General features: G+C 36.0%; 1 protein-coding gene across 17 annotated transcripts in view; it reads left to right on the top strand.

The window, feature by feature from the left end:
- Positions 1-21,050, top strand: part of RAPGEF6 (Rap guanine nucleotide exchange factor 6) — a 178,697-nt gene that overhangs the window by 89,674 nt on the left and 67,973 nt on the right. For 16 of the 17 annotated variants that reach the window (XM_023763763.1, XM_023763760.1, XM_023763764.1 and 13 more), the window contains 6 exons: positions 6,957-7,134; positions 9,269-9,405; positions 10,760-10,918; positions 11,482-11,634; positions 17,210-17,374; positions 19,257-19,364. In XM_023763763.1, coding sequence (XP_023619531.1) covers positions 6,957-7,134; positions 9,269-9,405; positions 10,760-10,918; positions 11,482-11,634; positions 17,210-17,374; positions 19,257-19,364 — 900 coding nt within the window. The remainder of the gene's footprint in view (positions 1-6,956; positions 7,135-9,268; positions 9,406-10,759; positions 10,919-11,481; positions 11,635-17,209; positions 17,375-19,256; positions 19,365-21,050) is intronic. The other variant, XM_023763772.1, reaches the window with a different exon arrangement.

Raw genomic sequence — 21,050 nt, 5'->3', positions numbered from 1 at the left:
GGTGCCAGAGGGAAGCCGGTGCTGGCAGCCAGGGGAAGGAAGGCCTACTCTTGCACGAATTTTTGTGCATTGGGCCTAATAAAATTCATCCTCTTTAGTGTAGCCTACATAAAGACATAGAACATTTCTATTACCTCAACAAGTACTTTATGCCCTTCTGTAGATAGTCCCTTCTCCTGATCCCCAGCCCCTGGCAACCTCCAATCTGTTTTCTACCCTTATAATTTTGTGTTTTCCAGAAGGTCATGTAAGTGGAATCATATAGTTAAATGATGACACAGTGAAATTTGCAAAGTAACCAATGAAATAAAAGTAAGCTTTAATGAATTTAGGGAGAGTGGACAGATAAAAGGATTTTAAAAATGAAATTCTAGAACCAAAATAGGATTTCAGAAATTTAAAGTAGAAAATTATCATAATATCAAAGTAAAATATGCAAAAATGTAAGATAAAAGATTTTAAGAGTAGCCAAAATAGGTAAAAGTTTTCAAACTGGGGCTTTAGTTAAGTTTAGAATAGCCAAAGGAATGAAACAGTATAAAGATTAAAACAAGCAAAACTACAAGATAAAAGCAAAAGGAAAATAAATCAGAATCTTTAAATAAATATATAGGTGTCCCAAAAAATATATCCCCCAAAATGCAGACTATCTAGACTACAATTTAAAAATATGGATAAGCAAAATAACACCAACCAAAGTGTATGTATGCAATCAGGTCCTCGGGACCAAAAGGGAAGAAAAGAGGGCTTAAGGGAAGAAAAGAAAAGAGAGTCAGTGCTCTATACCCTTAGTCTTTTCTTGACCTTAGGCCTCCATTGTGGTACCTGTTAAAGCTCTGAATACACCCTATAGTACAGGTGTACATTCCCATTTTATATACCTTGGCCAGCAACAGTTGAAGTGGTTTGTCTGGTTTTCCAAATTTCTCAGCACTTGGGAGATTTTAAAAGTGGACACCTAATCCAGTCATGTCTTGTAACACAAAAAACAAAGCCTTACAAAATAATGCAAGTACTTTTAATTTGGAGAGTTGTGGTAAAGAGAGATAGTCATTCTAACAGCAGTTCTTAACAAGAAAATTGTTTACACCATTTTATATGACCAAACTTGTGGCTGTGCTTCTATGCGTTCCCTTCTTTAGAGTTTTCATGTCTTCTGCTTTAAAAATAAAAGCCTTTCGTTTTCGAAGAAACTTCTGAATAAAGCAGTTACCACAGTCTGGAATAAAAGGCAAGCAATGCTTTCAGTGTGAATGTGTTTTTAATCAAATTAGCTTAAAATTTAGCTAAAAGTATGCATTTAGATGTTAGAATGTTCTTGGGTATCATATTTTATGTATTCTCAATACTTGAGAAATAGGAGTGCTTCTCTCTAGTTTCCTTTTCCTATCTTTTCAGTCTTGTCCAAGAGCTGGGACTGTGAAATCTTGAACTTAAAGCACTTGTCTCTTCATTAACATATGTGCCACATAACAGCATTTTGGTCAACAATGGTGGTCCCATAAGATTTTAATAGATTATAAGCAAAAAGTTTGTGATGTTCAAAGAAAAGGCTAGACCCCACTAAGAGGTTGAATTTAGTGCTAGCTCTGGGTGGTTTAAATTAAGGAGGAGGCTCAGCATGCTCTCCACCTGCCCTGTGCCCACCCAAAGTTAGCAAGGGAACTAGAGGAGAGAGCTGAGGAACAGGGGAGCCCTGGAGCCCACCCCTGCACATGGGCACATGCACACACACTCCTGCACAGACTTACTTCTCTTCCCTCCAGTTCTCTTTATCTTTACTCCCAGTCCAGTTTCTGCCTCTCTCTCCCCCCTCATTCCCCGTCCTCCTCCCACCCCTTTTATTATTTCTCCTCTCCAGTTTTATCCCCTAGATCTGTCTCTGCTCTCCCTTTCTCTACCCTCTTCTTCCTTCTCTCCCTCCCTGCCTTCCTTCTTCTCTCACTCCTTCTGATGACTACTTTTCCTACAATGATGTTTCTCCCATAGCCTTCCTCTGAACACCCCCCTCCGAGTATGTGCACATACACATACACTTTTGTTTATACTGTATTATTACTGGACCTTTTCTATTTTTAGATGTGTTTGGATATACAAATATTTAGCATCATCGTATAGTTGCCTACAGTATTCAATACTGTGATATGCTGTACAGGCTTGAAACTTAGGAGCAATAGTCTATATATACCATATAGACCCACTGTGTAGTAGGTCTATAAAAGTGCACTCTCTGACCACACAAGGACAAAATCACCTACCTCCTCAGAGCATATCCCTGTCTTTTAGTGACACATGACTGTACTTTTAGATAATCTGAGGGCCACATTTAATCCCCACCTCTATTTTTTAGCTTCTATGTAGGACATAAACATGTTCCTAAAAATCCTGACGCTTTAGTTCAGGGGTTCTCAAACTATGGCCCGTGGGCCACATGCGGCCGCCGAAAACATTTATCCGGCCCGCCGGGTGTTTTTGCCGCTGCTGCCTGTTGCTTAGCAGCCGACTAGTTTTTTTCTTAAACTATAGTCCGGCCCTCCAACGGTCTGAGGGACAGTGAACTGGCCCCCTGTTTAAAAAGTTTGAGGACCCCTGCTTTAGTTATTACCTTACAGCGATTTCTTAATTCAGAGCTCTACTGTCCAATCTCTTTAGGTCCCTGGTGTCACATTTCCACTGGGCTATTCTTTTGACACCTCAACTAGCTTTGTCTACTACATGTTTTCTTCCACTTTAATATTTTTGTTAAGAATATTATCTGTGCCCTAGTCAATATCTGTTATCTTTGTTTTCTTTTTTTAAATTTTTACTTGAAATAAATTGAAAAAAAAGTTACAACTTTATTAAAAAAGCTTCAGTGCTTCACTGTTACCTAATTTATGCTCTTCACTTCATTTCACATTTATATCCAAGCCTTTCCCTTCTAACCACAATCTGCAAATTTGGTCTATATTCCACTATTCTCCACTTGCACACTGTAGATCTGGTCCGTGACTAACTTAATGGCTACTCCCTGACCATGTACCTTTTCCCAGTTCAGTGTGTGGTAATGCTGCTGTGCCAGCAGCTCCGCCTGGATGACATTTCACATTGTCTCACATGTCTTGGAACCTCACAGCAGTTTTTCCATCATGTCTCTTTCTCTTCTCTTGTTTAGTGTAGTTATGTTATGTGTACACTTGACATTTTTTATCATAGTACATTTGTGGGGAGTAGAGTTTTTTCTTACTTGTATATCCCATGCTGACTGAGTTAAGCACAATTTTGGCACTTAGGAAGTAACCTAGAAATTTTTTCAGTTGAATTACATTTATAGGTAGAAAACAGTATTATTTCCAAGACTAAAGCTTGATTATCTGGGGCAAAGGAGGCTTCACTTTGCCTGCCTGCCCTGTTGTAGAGATTATGGAATGGGCCAGCCTGGACAGCACATTTTGAAGGATTGATTTCACAGGATTCTTGTCCTGACCAGAAAGACAAAGAAGAAACATAACGGCTAAGTGGTCCATGAATAAGGTTGAGAGAAATACTAAAAATAGGAATGCAGAATATAGAAGCACTGAAGAGCTAAGGTTCTGGCTTAATACTTGCTCTAAATTTGAAAATGTGATTTTTGTAAATTTGTGTAACTTTTCATTCTAATCTGTAGTTCCCCTTATTGTAGCTTCATGTTTATCTGAATGCAAACAGGAAAAGGAAATCCTCTGGTGGTTTATTTGGGGAAGGCCAAGTCATCAGAAAATCACTTCAGACTGTCTGCCTCACCAAATTATATTTACACATACACATAGAGACACTTTCATACTGCGGGAAAGGAAAAACACAAGAAGTTTAATATTTGTCTTATCAGTCCTACCAATATACTTTTTTTTTCTGGACTTAATTAATTTAGTAAAATCTTCTTGATGGTCTGCTGTATTTTAAGTGCTAGGATAAAGTGATTGAAAGGCCAGGGCTCTGATGTTTTGTGTATCCTACCTTCATGAATATGGCATATCTTTTGACCTACCTTTTTTGTAACAGCTTTTGATATCTCTGAGGCTCTGTTGAATTTTCTTTTTGGCTTTTGCCCTCTATTTGCTTCAGTTTGGGTATTTTTTATTGTCCTTCAAGTTCACTCTTCTCACAGTTTGAATTTCTTTATTGAGATCTCCCATTTTCTCCCTAATTTTTTTGTATTTTCTTTTAAATCCTTTAACTTCTTGATAATAAATGTCTATAGTTCATGTCTTCTAATTCTATCATCTCTGTCATTCCTGGACCTCTTTATATTGATAGATTTTTCTCCTGATACAGATCACATCTCTGCTTCTTCACCTACCTAGTAAGTTTTTATTATATGCTGGACATTAAGGATACATTTTAAAAATTCTTATCTAGTTATTATAGAATTAAATTTTCTGCCAAGGAATTGCATCCTCGGAAGCATCATTCAGTGACTTCCAGTCCTGGTGGTGGTCATCGTATCTAACTTTACCTAAAGACATGGCTTTCCTTTGTTTTAGTCAAGGAATTAGACTTTGGACTTCATCTATGTAGCTCACTTTATTTTACTTATTTTTAAATTACCAAAACTTTCAATTTCCTAGTATGTTTTTGGCCACTTTTTCTTACTTTTATTCTTAATTCTTATTTTGGCACCATATTTCTCTTGTATACGCTTAACATTTTAACAGTTTAGTATGTTCTCATAACTAATTTTATTCATATTTTTTCTTTGTATCCTACTTTGAAAAAAAGACAGGCAGGAGAAGACAATTGTAAGGATAGATTAAATTCTTTTATTTGCACATGGCCTTAAAAGTTTCCTAAAAGAGTTCTTTCGGAGTCTTCTCCCCATCCCTACCCATGACTTCCATTCTCTCTAAAGAGCTATTTTCTTAAATGTCTTCACTCCTCAAGCAGATGACAATACACCTTCCCTATTGTCCATATAATTGAACTGCATCTTGCTTTTTTGTTATGAGCCATCCATCTTTTTATCAGACATAACCTAAAAGTTGAAATAATCTGGGTCAAGGGATGAAAACCTGATATTAATGTGGACAGGTGTGGTTTAAGAACTCAAATTTATAAGGTAGATTGTCCTTGAGAATTGATAAAGGGGGAAAAAGGCTATTCCTGGGATGAGCTTCTATATTCTGAAAAATTAACTTGTGTGCAAAATACTGCTTTAGTGTTTTTTAACACTACTTCCTTGTATTAAAATCAGTTTATGTAAATAAATTAGACTTGTGGAAAAATCATTTTAGCATGTACACGTCTTTGAAAAGGGATTGTAATCTGTTAGCAAGTATGTATATTATTCTGAAGGTATATTATTCAGAAATGTACTCCACTAAAACCTTAAAGGTCTATAGCCAGAAAATAACTCAGGAGAGCATACTAGTCATGAGGTAGGATTGCTCTTACATTATCCTTAACAGCTTGTCTAATCTTATAGATCTGAAGTTGAGTATTTAATCTGGTTTAAACTAGTTGTTTCTTAAAGCTGTGCAGAAATCCGAAGGAAGTATAAAACAGAATCTTAGAAAACAAATTCAGTTGCCAGTATCAGTTTTAACTTTGAATTAACAGTAGCCAAAAAGGGTAATTGATTGACCCACAGAGACAGTTCCAGCCTCAGGGAACCTGGATGCTTGCAGGCCCATCTCTCTGTAGTGCTTTGGTGCCTGGTAGCTTGCTTGCTCTTCCTCTCTCTCTCCTGTGGTACTTTCTGTCAGATGCTCTTTGTGCCATGCCCTATCCTGCATGCTCTGTTTCTATTGCTTTGTTGGGCTGTCTTTGTCTGTCTCTCTTGTTCAGTGTACTTCCAATTCCCCTGCCTCTTTCTCTGCCTATTAGTTACATTTTCTCCCATGCTGCTCTGCATCACATTCTTCTGATTAAGGAACCAGAGGAAAAAGGACACTCTGCCCTCCAGTTCTAATTATAAAAATTCAGACAAGAGGTCTTTCTATCTTAGCTTACATAGCCAGGGACTGGGAACTGTTCCCCACTGTAATCTCTGGGTTAGGTTGGAGGAGAACAGCAATTCCCTGAAAGAAGGAAGATCCTCTTCTGTGCAGAGTAAACAGTAAATGTTTGATAGGAGATGAAACTTAAATATTTGAAGATTATGTTCAACTCATTTTTTCTGTAACTGCTTCAGTATTCATGTTATTTTATTAATACGTATCAGGTGAGTGCAGTATTTAGAAATTTTGACAGCAAATTCACTTCAGGACAATTTTATTTTCTAAAAGATATCTTCATTATTTTCTGTAACTGATATTTAAGTTTACAGGTTTTAAAAAATCTGCTAGTTCCTTTACAAGTATCTAATGAGACTAATGTTTCCAGAGTTGAGGTTATAAATATAAGCTTATATTAAAGATTGGTTAAAATAATCTCTGTTCTTCTTTATTGACACAATATTAGATTCAAGTAAGGCATTGGGAAGTCATGAATATTTGTTGAGTCCTTCACAGTTGGTCTATTTTAGCACTTTTCAGTACTACTCTTTACCTCTTTTATACTTCTGTTCTTAATTTACATGATTGCTTACCCTACTAGACTCTAAACCTTAGTGGTGAAAGAGTGATATTTTATATACAACACACAGTGTAAACTCATAAGTACTTATAAAGTGATTGTTGGTAAACTGTCTTTATTTCTTACACTTCATGCTTTAGGAAATGTATTTTTAAGAAATGCAAGTATTTGTAGAAAACAGGTATTAAAACATTTAGTCTCCTAACCATTTTCTATTTACCAAGTCAGATATATCACCTAAGTGTCACACCATGGAATGATGAGACTATTTTGGGCAGAGAGAAAACTTTTTATAAATCTCATTTTGTTTTTGATACAATATTAAATATTGCCTAATTCTTTATAATATTTGGTATTGAGGGATAGTTTTGATTAATTCAGACTGTGACATACAATTTTTATAACATGAAGCTTTCTTTCTTTAGGCTACGGAAAGTGAGGTAGGAGATGTAGATTTAACACGTCTTCCAGAAGGACCTGTTGATTCTGAAGATGAAGAGGAGGAAGATGAAGAGATTGATCGAACAGATCCACTGCAGGGGCGAGATCTTGTTCGAGAATGTCTTGAAAAAGAACCTGCAGACAAAACTGATGATGACATTGGTAAGAAAAACATCTGTTCACAATAAGAATTTTATAGCTTAACTTAGATATAGTTACCTATTGCTGCATAACAAATTATCCCCAAACTTAGTGACTTAAACAACACACCTTGGGAGGCAACACACCTGGGGAGACATGGGAGACATTTGTAATAGAGTCAGTAATTAAAAAGCAATACAAGAAACCCCCACACATTTTCTCATACATTTTCTGGGTCAGGAATTCAGGAGCAGCTGAGCTGAGTGGTTCTGGCTCAGTGTCATGAGGTTGTAATACGAAGGTTGAAGTCATCTGAGGCTTTGCTGGACTGAGCTAGAGGACCTATTTCCAAGGTGGCTACTGACATGGCTTTTGGCACAAGGCCTCAAGTCCCCATCATGTGGGTCTCTCCAGAGGCTGCTTAAATGTCCTCGCAGCATGGCAGTCGGCTTTCCCCCAAAGCAAGTAATCCAAAGGAGTAAGGCAGGTGCCACAGTGTATGATCTGGCTTCAGGATTGACATATCATTATTTCTTCAAAGTTCTATTTGTCACACAGAGCAACCCTCATATAATATGGGAGGGGAATGCATGAGGACATAAATATCAAGAGGGAGGTGTCATTTAGGGCCATCTTTGAGGTTGGTTGCCCCAATATGAGAGCTTGTATAGAGGGTCTAACGGGAGCACAGATACTTTTATGCCCTTGATTGAAGAACAGTCCTCCTCTATTGGGGATGGTTGTCCTTTTCAAGTGTGCAGCTTTGGCATGGATGCTCATGGAACTGTGAGGGAGGAAGGGGTCACCTGCCTAGCCTACCAGATCAACTGAGTCAACCCTGAAAGTCAAACAGATGTCACAGCCAGACCACTCTCACTCACATCCTGGCTCCCCAAATTTATAAAACAAAAGCTTTGATTCCATTAAAGTGGTTTTCCCATTCGTGCTTATGAGACATTTAAACATAGTACATCGGTGTCCAATGTCTGTGAATTAGCTTTTAAAAAAAAATTTATGTTATAAAAAATGTTTTTACTTCTCTAGCTTGAAAAAATATGTAAGTATGTAATTTTTGGTTAAAACTGTGAATTTTCTTTTATGTAATTTCTTACAGAAGTAGTAACTTCCAGAGGTTAAATAATGCTAAAGAAAGAAGAAAAAAAATGCTAAAGATGCTAATGTTATCTTTAAAGACAAAGATTTCTTAGTTTCATTATATATTGTTATGATTCAATTAAGATTTTATCCTAGATTTTTCTGTTATACTGGTCATACTGCTGCTGTTCAAATCAGATGATGCTGGTATTAATGGTAATCATAATCTGTGTGAGTATAAGTCAATACATTTGAACATTCCTTGCCACTCTAATGATATATAGTTAAGTAACCTGCAGTTTAGTTTCATGTGAATATTCTCTGGACAAAAACTGAAAGTGCGTTTTTTATGATGAAGAATTGCATACTATGCTATTTTCACAACGCTTTTTAAAAATTGAAAATAACGAACTCCCAATTATCTGTGGGTGGATAGCATCTTATAGTTATTTCTGTGTCAGCCCTTAGCTGACTGCTTATATCTGTTTCTTCCTTATATTTATCTTTATTACACATGTATTTATACCAGGGAATGGCCTAAGACAGGCACTCATAAACATTTGTTGGTTAAAGAATTACCTTATGTTACTTTGAAAAATCTTGAACTAGAATTTACATTTGTTATTTCTAGTTAATTATTGACATTTATTAATAACATTTTTCTTTTAAACTCTAGCCCAATAAGAAGTAGATGAAATGCTTTTTCACTAATCCGTTAGATCAAAGGACATCACTATATTAACCACTGTAGTAGCATCTCAGGCTAGGAAAATAAGATAACTCTCTACCCTCATCCAAATCTGTAGTTTCCTGGTTCTGTCTGGAGTTTGTGAGTTCTGGTATCTTCCAGTGTGCCTATATTTTCATGTGAGTCTGAATACATCTATTAACCAAATAACTGATTTTTTTAACCAACATTTATCTTGTGCCTTGATTTCTCTACTTTAGCAGCATATATTCATAAGTTGATTGGGAAATTGGGCATTGAATTCTAAATTTTATTGTATGTTGAAAGTGTCCTTGATGGTCTCTGTACTACACAATTTCTGTTTTTTAATAGAACAATTACTGGAGTTTATGCACCAGCTCCCTGCTTTTGCAAACATGACCATGAGTGTAAGGAGAGAACTCTGCTCAGTGATGATTTTTGAAGTGGTAGAGCAGGCTGGAGCTATTATTCTTGAAGATGGACAAGAGGTAGGTTAGCAAATAAATGTTACACACTATATAGTATGGGAGGTAATTTTTAGAATAATATAATTTCCATAAACTTGTGTGAATCTTGACTTAAAATTAATACACTTATTTTTTTAAATATATTTTATTGATTTTTTACAGAGAGGAAGGGAGAGGGACAGTGAGTTAGAAACATCGATGAGAGAGAAACATCAATCAGCTGCCTCCTGCATACCCCCCACTGGGGATGTGCCCGCAACCAAGGTACATGCCCTTGACCGGAATCAAACCTGGGACTTTTCAGTCCGCAGGCCGACACGCTCTTTCCACTGAGCCAAACCAGTTAGGGCAGTATACTTATTTTTAAATGAATGCCAAGTTTGCGGTAGTTACAATTTCTTAAGAGATAAGTTATTACTTTTGTTTTTGTATTTTTTCTTAATTTTTATTTCCTAGCATAGAATAAATGTTTAATAGTTACTATTCATTGAACCACATTTGTTTTTACTTCTCAAATTAAGTCATAAGATTTTTTTTAAATTCATAATTATTATGCTATTCGTATATTTATATCATTGTTTAAAATGTTTATCAGGTATTTACTCAACTGTCCTTATCCCTTTTGTATATTAATGTTTTTTTAAAAAAGAATGAGGGAGGCATTGATACAGATGCCTCCCAGTGGACTGCTGACAGTTGAGGCCTTTATGTAAGAATTCTATGTTCAGAAATGCTCCCTGGCAATTCGTGGATAGGTGAGGGGAGAATGCAGAGAAATTGAAAGGTATTATTGCTGTTAGAAAGTACTTCAGTATTTTTCTTATTAAACTGATAAAAATTAATGCTCAGATGTTAGTCAGTGAACATTATGTATTGCCAGTATTTTTTCTGGAAAGTCATTTAGAAATTTTTAACATGGCCCCAAAGTATTAATAGTTTCTAACCTATCATTCCCCTTATGAGTGTCTTTCCTTGGGACATAATATAAAACTCAAAGCTTCATGACAAAAGGTGATCATTGCAGCATATTTATAATAGTGAAAATTGGAACTGACCAGAAATAATACAATTATAAGAAGTGGTTAACTGAATTATTATAAACCACGGGATGTAATATTATGTAGATATTCAAGTCCTTTTAAAGTTTGATGGAAATTCTTTGAGAACTAATTTGGTGACTAAAAGAAGAAAGAGTAAAATAAGCTTCTATGGTTTGCATAGACAGGCATCAGATGTTACTGACAAGTATTTAGTAATATAATCAGACCTTCCCTTTACTTTTTTAAATTATACAAGTTCTATATATTGATTATTTTTCCAAGTTAACATATAATTTTTTTTTTAAGATTCTTAAAACCTGTCTTTTTCTCTATAGCTTGACTCATGGTATGTTATTTTAAATGGCACTGTAGAAATCAGCCATTCAGATGGAAAAGTTGAAAATCTCTTTATGGGAAATAGTTTTGGAATTACTCCCACTCTGGATAAGCAGTACATGCATGGAGTTGTTAGGACTAAAGTAGATGATTGCCAGGTAAGCTTATGTCTTTGGTCTTGCACTCTCGTTTGTTGACTTAGAATGGCTGAGCCTGTTTTTCCTTCCTTAAAATAAAATAGCTTTATTTGAAAATTATCAGTTTCGAAAGTTCACAGTTAATAAAGGAAATTAAATTTTATATTTCACATGTTTGTGAGATTGAACAAATTGTAAATTTTTAAGAGGGTATACCAAATATTGGTTTGTTAAATTTCTATCCGATATTAACCAGTTCATTCTTTTTTCTTTTCTTGTTTTAAATAAAGGAAGGAAATAGGAACTTCTGAGTTGTTTCTAATTCCCGCTTCATGTTTTCTTTGCATAGTATCAGTTTTGAGAGTAGTTCACTTCTCCTTTTAGAGCAGAATTCAAAATCAAAAACTCCTTGGTCTCTGTGCGTGAATTATTTATTTCATCTTGATTTTTGTGAAGAATTAAAGGGATTGAATAAAAAAGAACTGATGCCACTTGATTTCCTACCTTTGTGCTCTGCCTTGGTGCGTAGTGATATATTTATGTACTACAGATTTGTTAATTGTCCCCATGTTGTTCTCGGACAGTTTGTCTGCATAGCCCAGCAGGATTATTGGAGAATTTTAAATCATGTGGAAAAAAATACCCATAAAGTTGAAGAAGAGGGAGAAATTGTTATGGTGCATGAGCACCGTGAACTAGATCGGAGTGGAACCAGGAAAGGACACATTGTAATCAAGGTGAGTGTTTTTACTTATTATTCTAGTCACTGATAGAATAAAGCTTTCATCTTGACTAGAAGGCTTTGAACTACTTTTTGAGTAGTGCAAGATAATTGATTAACTTTGAAATCTAATTTAAATAACTGTATTGGTTCTTTTTGCTTTTTTTAAAGTTGATTTTTACACATTTTATTGATGAAGGGTGACATTGCTATTTAACATCAGTATGGATAGGATATTATTTTAGGATATACTGGTCAAAGTTTTTCTTCTTAAATTCATTTTGTGATCCATTGATAATAGGAGTTAATTTCATCAAAGACAACAATATTTAGAAACAACAGAAAATGAAAGGATCAACCATAAAGGCATAAGGAATCTTAGATGAAGATGCAGTGCTTAGTGGATCTCTGTGATGTTGAAATAGGCATTAACTTCTCTGAACCTTAGTTGTCTTGTCTGCAAATGTGGGTGATATGAAAGCCTTTATTAGGGCTAAATGAGGTAAATAAAAAAGATTGCACATTGTAGAATCTTAGTATCTATGCCCGTGATGTTTTCCCTTCTCTAACCCCCTCTCTCTTCTACCCCGTACCCTCTTGTCCTCTGATCACCCCCTCACTCTTCTGTCTATTTAAAGCCCTCTAGATATAAAATAGAGCAATCCTAGTTGTAAGAGAAGAAATAATCACATGACTGTTTGTCTTTTAAAGTTAATCTTGGTTGCAAAATAAGTAAGTGTTACAAATGTAACTGCTTATTTAATAATATGAGAGACTGATGTCAGATTGGAGTCAGGAGTCAGGCTGTTCCTCAGTCTTTTTTTTTTTTCTATGATAAGTGTAAGTTTTGTATGTAGAAAAGATGAACATATGGATTGATTGCCTGTGTGGGGCTTATGGTTTTTAATGCTTTATTTTTAAATGATTTTTTCAAATTTACAGAGAGCTCCCTGACTCAGATTCTTCAAGTGTTAACATTTCACTGCATTTCTCCATTATCAGCAATCTCTTTCTGAACCACTGAGAGCAATCTGCAAATGTGATGCCTTATCACTCCTAAATATTCCATTATGTATTTCCTTAAAACAAAAGCACTCTACTATGTAAACAGCATAGAACCCTTCAAGCTAGGAAATGAGCATTGATAAAGTAAAACCATGTAGCTCACAGACCCTATTTAAATTTTTAGCAACTATCCCAGCAACAGATCTTTTTCCTTTCTGGTCCAGGATCTTATCTGGGAACACAGTTGCATTTAGGTCTACTCCAAGAACAGTCTTTCCCTATTCATATTTTCAGTAGTTATAAAGAATACAGACCCTATATTTTGTAGTATGACCCTCAGCCTGCATCTATATATTCAATGTTTCCTGATGACTACACTCAAGTCATGCATTCCTGGCATGAATTCTGCATAAATGGTGTGCTCTTTTCAGTACCTCATATCAAGGAGCACATGTCAACTTGTCCCACCATCTTAATCACCTGGTCAGGTGGATATCTTTTTGTAACTTTTTTCACTGAAAAGTTACCATTTACCCTTTGTAATTGATGAGTATTTGGAGGAGAGATGTTCTGGGATAGTGGCAATATGTTTTACAAGTCTCTATCTACCAGTCTTACTTCTATTGACTATTCCTGCCTAATATGGTTATTTTCTATTTCCATTATTTTTTTCTACATTTATTGTCATTCTACTATAAAGATGAGCATTCTCTTATCATCAGTGTTGTTTCAGTGGTCAAATTTTCCCAGAGTTAGCCAGTGAGACTCTCTTAAGACTGATTGCTGTATCCTGTTTAAAAAAAAATGTTTTTATTGACTTTTACAGAGAGAGGAGGGAGGGAAAGGGATAGAAAGATAGAAACATCGATGAGAGAGAAATATCGTCAATCAGCTTCTCCTGCACACCCCCTGCTGACCAGGAATCGAACTGGTGACTTCTTGGTTCATGGGTCAACAATGCTCAACCACTGACCCACACTGGCCAGGCTTCTGTGTCCTTTTGTCATGTCCCCATCATTTTTTGAGAGTTTCCTTATTATCTGGCAAAACAAGGTATTCCAGGTTCACCTTATATTTATAGCTTTGGAATCATCCATTTCTCTAGAGTTTCCTGGATCATTCTAGTGGAGAATAGCATTTGAAAATCAAGATCTGGGCATTTACTCATTGCCACTGAAGTATCATTGCTTCGCAAGCAGGTCAAGTGGACTGCGAATTTGACATGCTTGTTCTAGAGCCTCTCCTCAGGCAGAGCTAAGAAATCTATAATAATAAAAGTGTAATATGCTAATTAGACCTGACGTCCTTCCAGACAAAGCCAGGGCTGTGAGGGAAGCCCAGGGCCCGGTTGCCAGGGGGAAGCTGGTGCTGGCAGCCGGGGGAAGGGAGGCCTACTCTTGCACAAATTTTGTGCATTGGGCCTATAGTATATATATGTTTTAACTATAAATACATACACATCTATAAAGTTTGTATATCCATTTATCTGTAACAATCTTGAGTTATTACCAATACTTCCAATAATTACTATACAATAGTTTTTTGTTTGGTTTGATTTTTTAAAAATATATTTTTATTGATTTCAGAGAGAGAGAAAGGAAGAGGGAGAGATAAAAACATCATTGATGAGAGAGAATCATCAATCGGCTGCCTCCTGCACGCCCCCTACTGGGGATTGAGCCTGCAACCCGTGCTTGTGCCCTGACCAGGATTCGAACCCTTAATTTCTGGTTCATAGGTCATCACTCAACCATTGAGCCATACCGGCCAGGCTACAACAGTTTTTTCTAGTTTTTCCTTTCTATATTTGTAAATAGCTTCCCCAATAGTGGTTCTTTTTATGCTTTGTATAGTTACTTATTTGCTCATCATAACCAATCTCTACAGCCAGCAATCTCCTTTACCAGCCAGCTCTATACTCACTGTCTCCCAGTATCCAGCTTATTGGATGCTACTGAGCACTTCAGTGACATGCCTTTGCATGACTCTATATAAAGTTTTAAATATATGACCTAGTCTCCACAGATCTCCTGTCTCAATGACTTAATCAGCCTAGTCCCCACAAGTATCCTGCCTCAATAATTTAGCCCAACGATTTTCAACCTTTTTCATCTCATGGCACACATAAACTAGTTATTAAAATTTCTGTGGTACACCAAAAAAATATATTTTTTGCCAACCTGACAACAAATATAGGTATAGTTTTAATTCATTCACACCGTCCACCTATTGTGTTGGTTCTTGTCATATTTTTATTTGACAGTCTGAGGGAAAAGAGTTCAGTGCCCCTGACTAGATAGTCAAATATTGCATGTTTTAAAAATTATCAGTGCACACAAGTTGAAAATCACTGATTTAGCCAATCAGAATAATGGCCTTTAACATGTTGATCATTTCCACCCATGACTTATATACATGATCTACGAACCAGATTTAAGTGACTTCAAATCATGATTAGCCTAAATAATAAACCCAGTTTGGTGCTCGTAGAATGTTTTGGAGGGCGGGAGAAGTTTGGGAGTGACCTGTGTTGCCTTTTTCCTTAAGTAGGTTAAATGAAGAGCCTTATTTCTGACTTCCTGTTAGAAGAATGATTTACATACACTGGTAGTAATAGGTACTTAAAAAATATCTTAGATATGAACATTGTTAGGATTAGTGTATGTTTTCTATATAGTTATTTTGACCCATGATTATTTGGATGAATAAAACAAATTAAAATTTGAGGTTATGGACAACAGTCATGTTTTTATATTTGGCTTAGCATCTGGTTTATTTCTGTATTTGTTCTGTGTACCTACTTTTGAAAAGGCTGCAAAAGTAATTTTAACATTGACTTAGAACAGTAGTTCTCAACCTGTGGGTCGTGACCCCTTTGGGGGTCGAACCACCCTTTCACAGGGGTCGCCTAAGACCATCGGAAAACACATATATAATTACATACTGTTTTTTGTGATTAATCACTATGCTTTAATTATGTTCAATTTGTAACAATGAAATTGGGGGTCACCGCAACATGAGGAACTGTATTAAAGGGTCGCGTCATTAGGAAGGTTGAGAACCACTGACTTAGAAGCTCAAAGATGAGCAGTAGATAAATGTTATTTTATTCCTTTTTATAAATTTGGAGACAGGCAAGCAGTTAAAACTCTGAGTTATGTAAAAATTCTAGAACTTCTGGTTCCTCTCAAGATGGTGAATTAGCATGGAGAAACTAAAGAAGAGGAAACTTCTCTTCTGGGAAGTAACAACAATAAAACAAGCTATCCTGAGCTGGTGTGTTGTTCCTGTTGCTTGAGGCAGAAGATAATTTGGAATATGATTAACTTAATTTGGAGGAAAGTTGTTAGGGTTTTTTGTTGTTTTGTTTTAATGGGGAATTTAAAAATATATATATATATATATATCTATATATAGAGATATATTTAATGGGATTTAAAAATATATATATATAGATATATAGATATATAGATATATATAGATATATTTTATTTTTATTTATTTATTTATGGTTAATCCTCACCTGAGGATAATTTTCCTTTTTTTTTTTCTTTTTCTTTTTTTTTTTTTTTAAGGGAGAGTAGAAGAGAGAGGGAAAGACAGAGAAATATCTTTGTGAGAGATTGGTTGCCTCCTGCACAGGCCAGGCAGGGAAGGAGCCTGCAACCAAGGTGCGTGCCCTTGACTGGAATCGAACCCGGAATCCTTTGGTTCACAGGCCCACACTCTATCCACTGAGCCAAACCGGCTAGGCTAAAAAAATATTTTTTTTTACTTCAGAGAGGAAGGGACAGGGGAAGTGAGATAGAAACATCAATGATGACAGAAAATTATTGATCAGCTGCCTCCTGCATGCCGCCTACTGGGGATTGAGCCCGAAACCAGGCATGTACCCAGAATCAAACTCGGGATCATTCAGTCCACAGGCCGATGCTCTAGCCACTGAGCCAAACCGGCTAGGGTAGGATATTTTTTTGTTTAATGTTTTAACTCTCAACTCTTTCTTGTGTTGCCTTGGGGGAATCATCATTACATCCCTCCTTTGCAGTATAATTGGCAGTAACAGTCTATACCAGGGGTAAATCAGTGAAATTTAAAAGCCCTGCTATGATGAAATGCCAATAAAAAACAGCTACAGCTGAGTAAATTTTTATTCCTCTGCCTTTTTTCTCTCTAAACCTAGGGTGGGGAACCTTTTTTCTTCCAAGAGCCATTTGGATATTTATAACATCATTCACTTACTGTAATTCACTTAATATAAATTTATATTGCTGTGAAAAAACTCCTAGATTTACTGAATTTCAAGTGCCGCCTGTGGTTGCCTTGGCAGGGCCAGACCAAATGATTTCACTGGCCTTACACAGCCCTCAAGCTGGACGTTCCCTGACCCTGCTCTAAATCTCTGGGTGCTGATGGATTACAACCTGTAGAGACTACCTAATCCTAGTGCTAAGTGTTTTAAGGGAGACACTCTTCTTTGAGGACCTGTCTAATGGAGTGGCTACAAGGGGAAGTGATTAATAGGAGTTCTTTGGCTTTTGAGCTATTTGTTTATTTTATAATCTTTTCTATCTTTGGATTTTTAGGCAACACCTGAGCGTCTCATCATGCATTTAATAGAAGAACATTCCATTGTGGACCCAACTTACATAGAAGATTTTCTATTAACTTATAGGACATTTCTTGAAAGTCCTTTGGATGTTGGGATCAAACTATTGGAATGGTTTAGAATTGACAGTTTAAGAGATAAGGTTTGTATTATAAATGTAAGGGACGTGAAAGTGATTTTAACCTTTAAATTTTATTCATAAAACCTTTTGCAGTTGATAAATTAAATGTTTATTTTATTTTGATAAAATTCAATTCACCTAAAAAAATAGTGAGCCAGTATTGATGTATCTCTGTATAGTTACTTTTATGACAAAATAGTATGTTAAAAGTGGATATGAGCCTTATAAGACAAAAACGGAAATAAGGCTGTGGTGTAGCTGCAAATTCAGAAAACACAATTGCCACAGAGTATTGTTGAACTTTCTCAAAATATTTCATTGTTTCTGAAGGAGATTTAAAAGTTGATTAGTAGTTTAGAAAGAATATTCAAGTAAATTTTTTTTTCAAGAGGGCTTAGATTGTTTGTAAGCCCCAAAATAGAATATGTTGATTTTTCTTATAGTATCATTTGAAAACAATTGGTCTTTTTTACCTTAATTTATATCTGCTGTGACTTATTTAAATCTACCTTTGAATATTTTTTGCATTATATAGTTTTCTATTTTAAATAGATTATTTTACCTTATTTCATGGAGTATTCATATATATAATGGAAAGACTGGTAATGCCTTGCAAATTGGTGGAATTCTGTTATGTTAAGAAACATCAAAGTAGGGCCATAATTGCTTAGTGTGTCTGAGTTATATTTTAAAGGAAATAAGTTAGAATTAGGTGGATTGCATTATTCTCTTGTTTAAAAAACTAAAATGTCCAAAACTACAAGCTCCCCCCCCCCCCCCCAGATTATAAAGAGTTACTTTGATTGGTGGGGAAATAAAGGGTGCTAACAGTGAACAAAAATGATATAGAGACAACTAGATATCCACGTGCAAAAGAATCAACTCAAAGTGGATCAGAGCTAAAATAAGAGCTAAAACTATAAAACTCTTAGAAGAAAAGAAGAGGTACAAAAATCTTGACCTTGGATTTGGCAGTGTTTTCTTAGATATGATACTGAAAGCACAAGCAACAAAGGAAAAATAGATAAATTGAGTTTTGTCAAAATTTAAAATGTGGTATAGCCATATAATGAAATATTATTTAACCATGAAAAGGAATGAAACACAGGTATGTCCTTGAAAACAATATGCTAAGTGAAAAACCAGATACAAAAGTTCACATGTTGTATGAAATTTCCAAAATGAGCAAATACACATAGAAAAGCAAATTAGTGGCTGCCGAGAAGCCAGAATGGGAGATAACTGCTTAATAGAATGGGGCGATGAAAATGTTCTGGAACTCGGTAGTGGTGATTGTTGCACACCACTGTGAATGAGCTAAATGCCAACATTTAAAGTGGTCAGATGGTGGTTTTATGTGTATTCTATCATAATTTTTAAAATACGTGACATAAATTGCATAGTTAGCTAGGCACATTATTTAACTTCCATTTGTTAGCTTTTAATTTTTCTGTTAATTTGTGACACAAAGTAAAAGCAATTCATAACTTTGAAAACTCATGGTATTTATAAATGAAGTAAGTCTCAGATCTGTTTTTGTTATAATTTTGGTTAAATGGTCTTGGCTATGGCAACACTTTTTATGTTTGTCCTCAGAAGCTTGCATTTTAGGATACTGTCTGAAATATATATCTCATGTGCTTACATCTTAACATCCAGGTTTGTGTATTCTCACTGAGAACAGAGTCTTGGCTCTATGTTACTTGTATTTCCAAGCTCAACTAAACTATGTCTCTCTGTTAGAACGAACCTTTTGAGTGCAGGAAAGGGAAGAGGGTGCTAGTCGTGTGTAGGAAAGGGAGGAGGGGGTTAGCCATAAAACTCAGTTTGGGGCATGTTTTTGGAATCTTTTGTGAAAGAATGCCTCTCATAACATCACACTGCCTTCTTCATGTTTCCACAGGTAACACGGATTGTTTTATTATGGGTGAATAATCATTTTAATGATTTTGAAGGTGATCCTGCTATGACTCGATTTCTGGAGGAATTTGAAAAAAATCTGGAAGATACAGTAAGGCTCAAAAAAATTTATCTTTTTTTATTTTTTTTTAATTTTTTTTAGAGTTTAGGCATTCCTCTCCCATTCTCCCCAAGAACAGCAATTCAGAACAGCTTTTATCTTCTATGTCTTGAATGTCTGTTCTGAGAACTTCCATATCCATATTCTGTTCATCTTCTGCCACTCCAACCCAGACAAACATCATGCTACCTCCTGACTCTTCTGTTTCTGCTATAAGACTAATGATAATGTTTTCTCCTAGTCACCCAGGCTTATAAACTCTTGTGTATATGTGGTCCCCCTCTCTGCCTTGATTTCTCTGGTCAAGATGTACGGAGTGTTTTCAAGTGACCTGGATCACTATACACATATTTCCCATGGTCTGTCTCAGCCATTTCTTCTTTTCTTCTTCTTCTTTTTTTTTATCCTCACTCAAGGAGTAAGCATATTTTTTCTATTGATTTTTAGAGAGAGTGGAAGGAAGGGGGCAGGGGAGAGAGAGAGAGAGAGAGTAGAGAAAAAGAAACATGGATGTGAGAGAGACACACCGATTAGTTGCCTCCTGCATGTGCTCCGACCAGAGGCAGAGATCAAATCTGCAACTGGCCCTTGACCAGGAATTGAACCTATAACCCTTCAGTCTGTGGGCCCACGCTCTACCCACTGAGCACACTGGCCAGGGCTCAGCCCTTTCTTCTTCACTCCCCAGTTTAGGCCCTCATTTTCTTATGCCTGATCTGTTCTAAAAGCCTCCTAATTTTAGTTCTAGTCTCTCTTCTAGTCCATTCTTCGTGGTCAAAAGATTGTTTTTGAACCACAAATGAGATGACTATTACTCTGTCAATAAACCAAAGTGTTTCCTACCAAAATAATTCCTCACCTCTATGTTCAGGTCCCTCATCTACATTTTCAGCTTTTTTCCTTTGAACCCTTGATTATAGCCAACCAGGTTACTTTATATTCTTTTCCGAAGTTCTCTCAAGCTGGAATTCTCTTCTTCAAGTCTTCCAGATGTGCTTCAAGGCCTATCTTATATATATCATTTCTACATTAGATTTTCTAAGTCATCCTTCTGCTTGTGATTTCACTTGTTCTAAATATTCAACACCTAATATGATCACCTCAAGGTGCTCACAGTAGCTATTTATAAATCCATTTTATTCTCCCTTCTGTATATAAAATTTTGAACTGCAACCAGGTTGTCTTTGCTTCAAGCAACTGCCAATTTCAGGAAGAAATAATAATACTAGTATACCTGAGGAGTCATTGACTAAATTAACACCCAAAACCCATCACTCGCTGTATGTGAACTTGGACAAGTTGCCTAAACTTTTGTGCCTCAGTTGTCTTATTTTATAGATAATTGGCCCTAGTTTGGAATGTTCTGAGGATTATAATGAGCTAATGAGTGTAACAATCTAAGAACAAAACGGGCACATAGCAAATGCTCAAGAATTATTGTTATTAGTCATAGAGTATAAGTGGATTGAGTTGCATAAAGGGGGAAATTGGCAGACATTTGTCCCTTTTTCTGCTCCTTAGTTCCTCTAGTCTTTTGGGCATGTGTCTGCTGTATGCAAAATGGGAGATTGAATGGAACTGGGGAATATGTTTAAGAGGTCATAGAGGCCTCCATCATTTGGGTCTTCCAGTGCTGGGTTGAATAGATATTCAAGGGGCTAATGGAAGATAGAAGGG

This window comes from Myotis lucifugus, unplaced genomic scaffold (assembly GCF_000147115.1).
Source record: "Myotis lucifugus unplaced genomic scaffold, Myoluc2.0 scaffold_300, whole genome shotgun sequence".
NCBI lineage: Eukaryota > Metazoa > Chordata > Mammalia > Chiroptera > Vespertilionidae > Myotis > Myotis lucifugus.
This window is presented reverse-complemented; position numbering and strand designations above follow the sequence as displayed.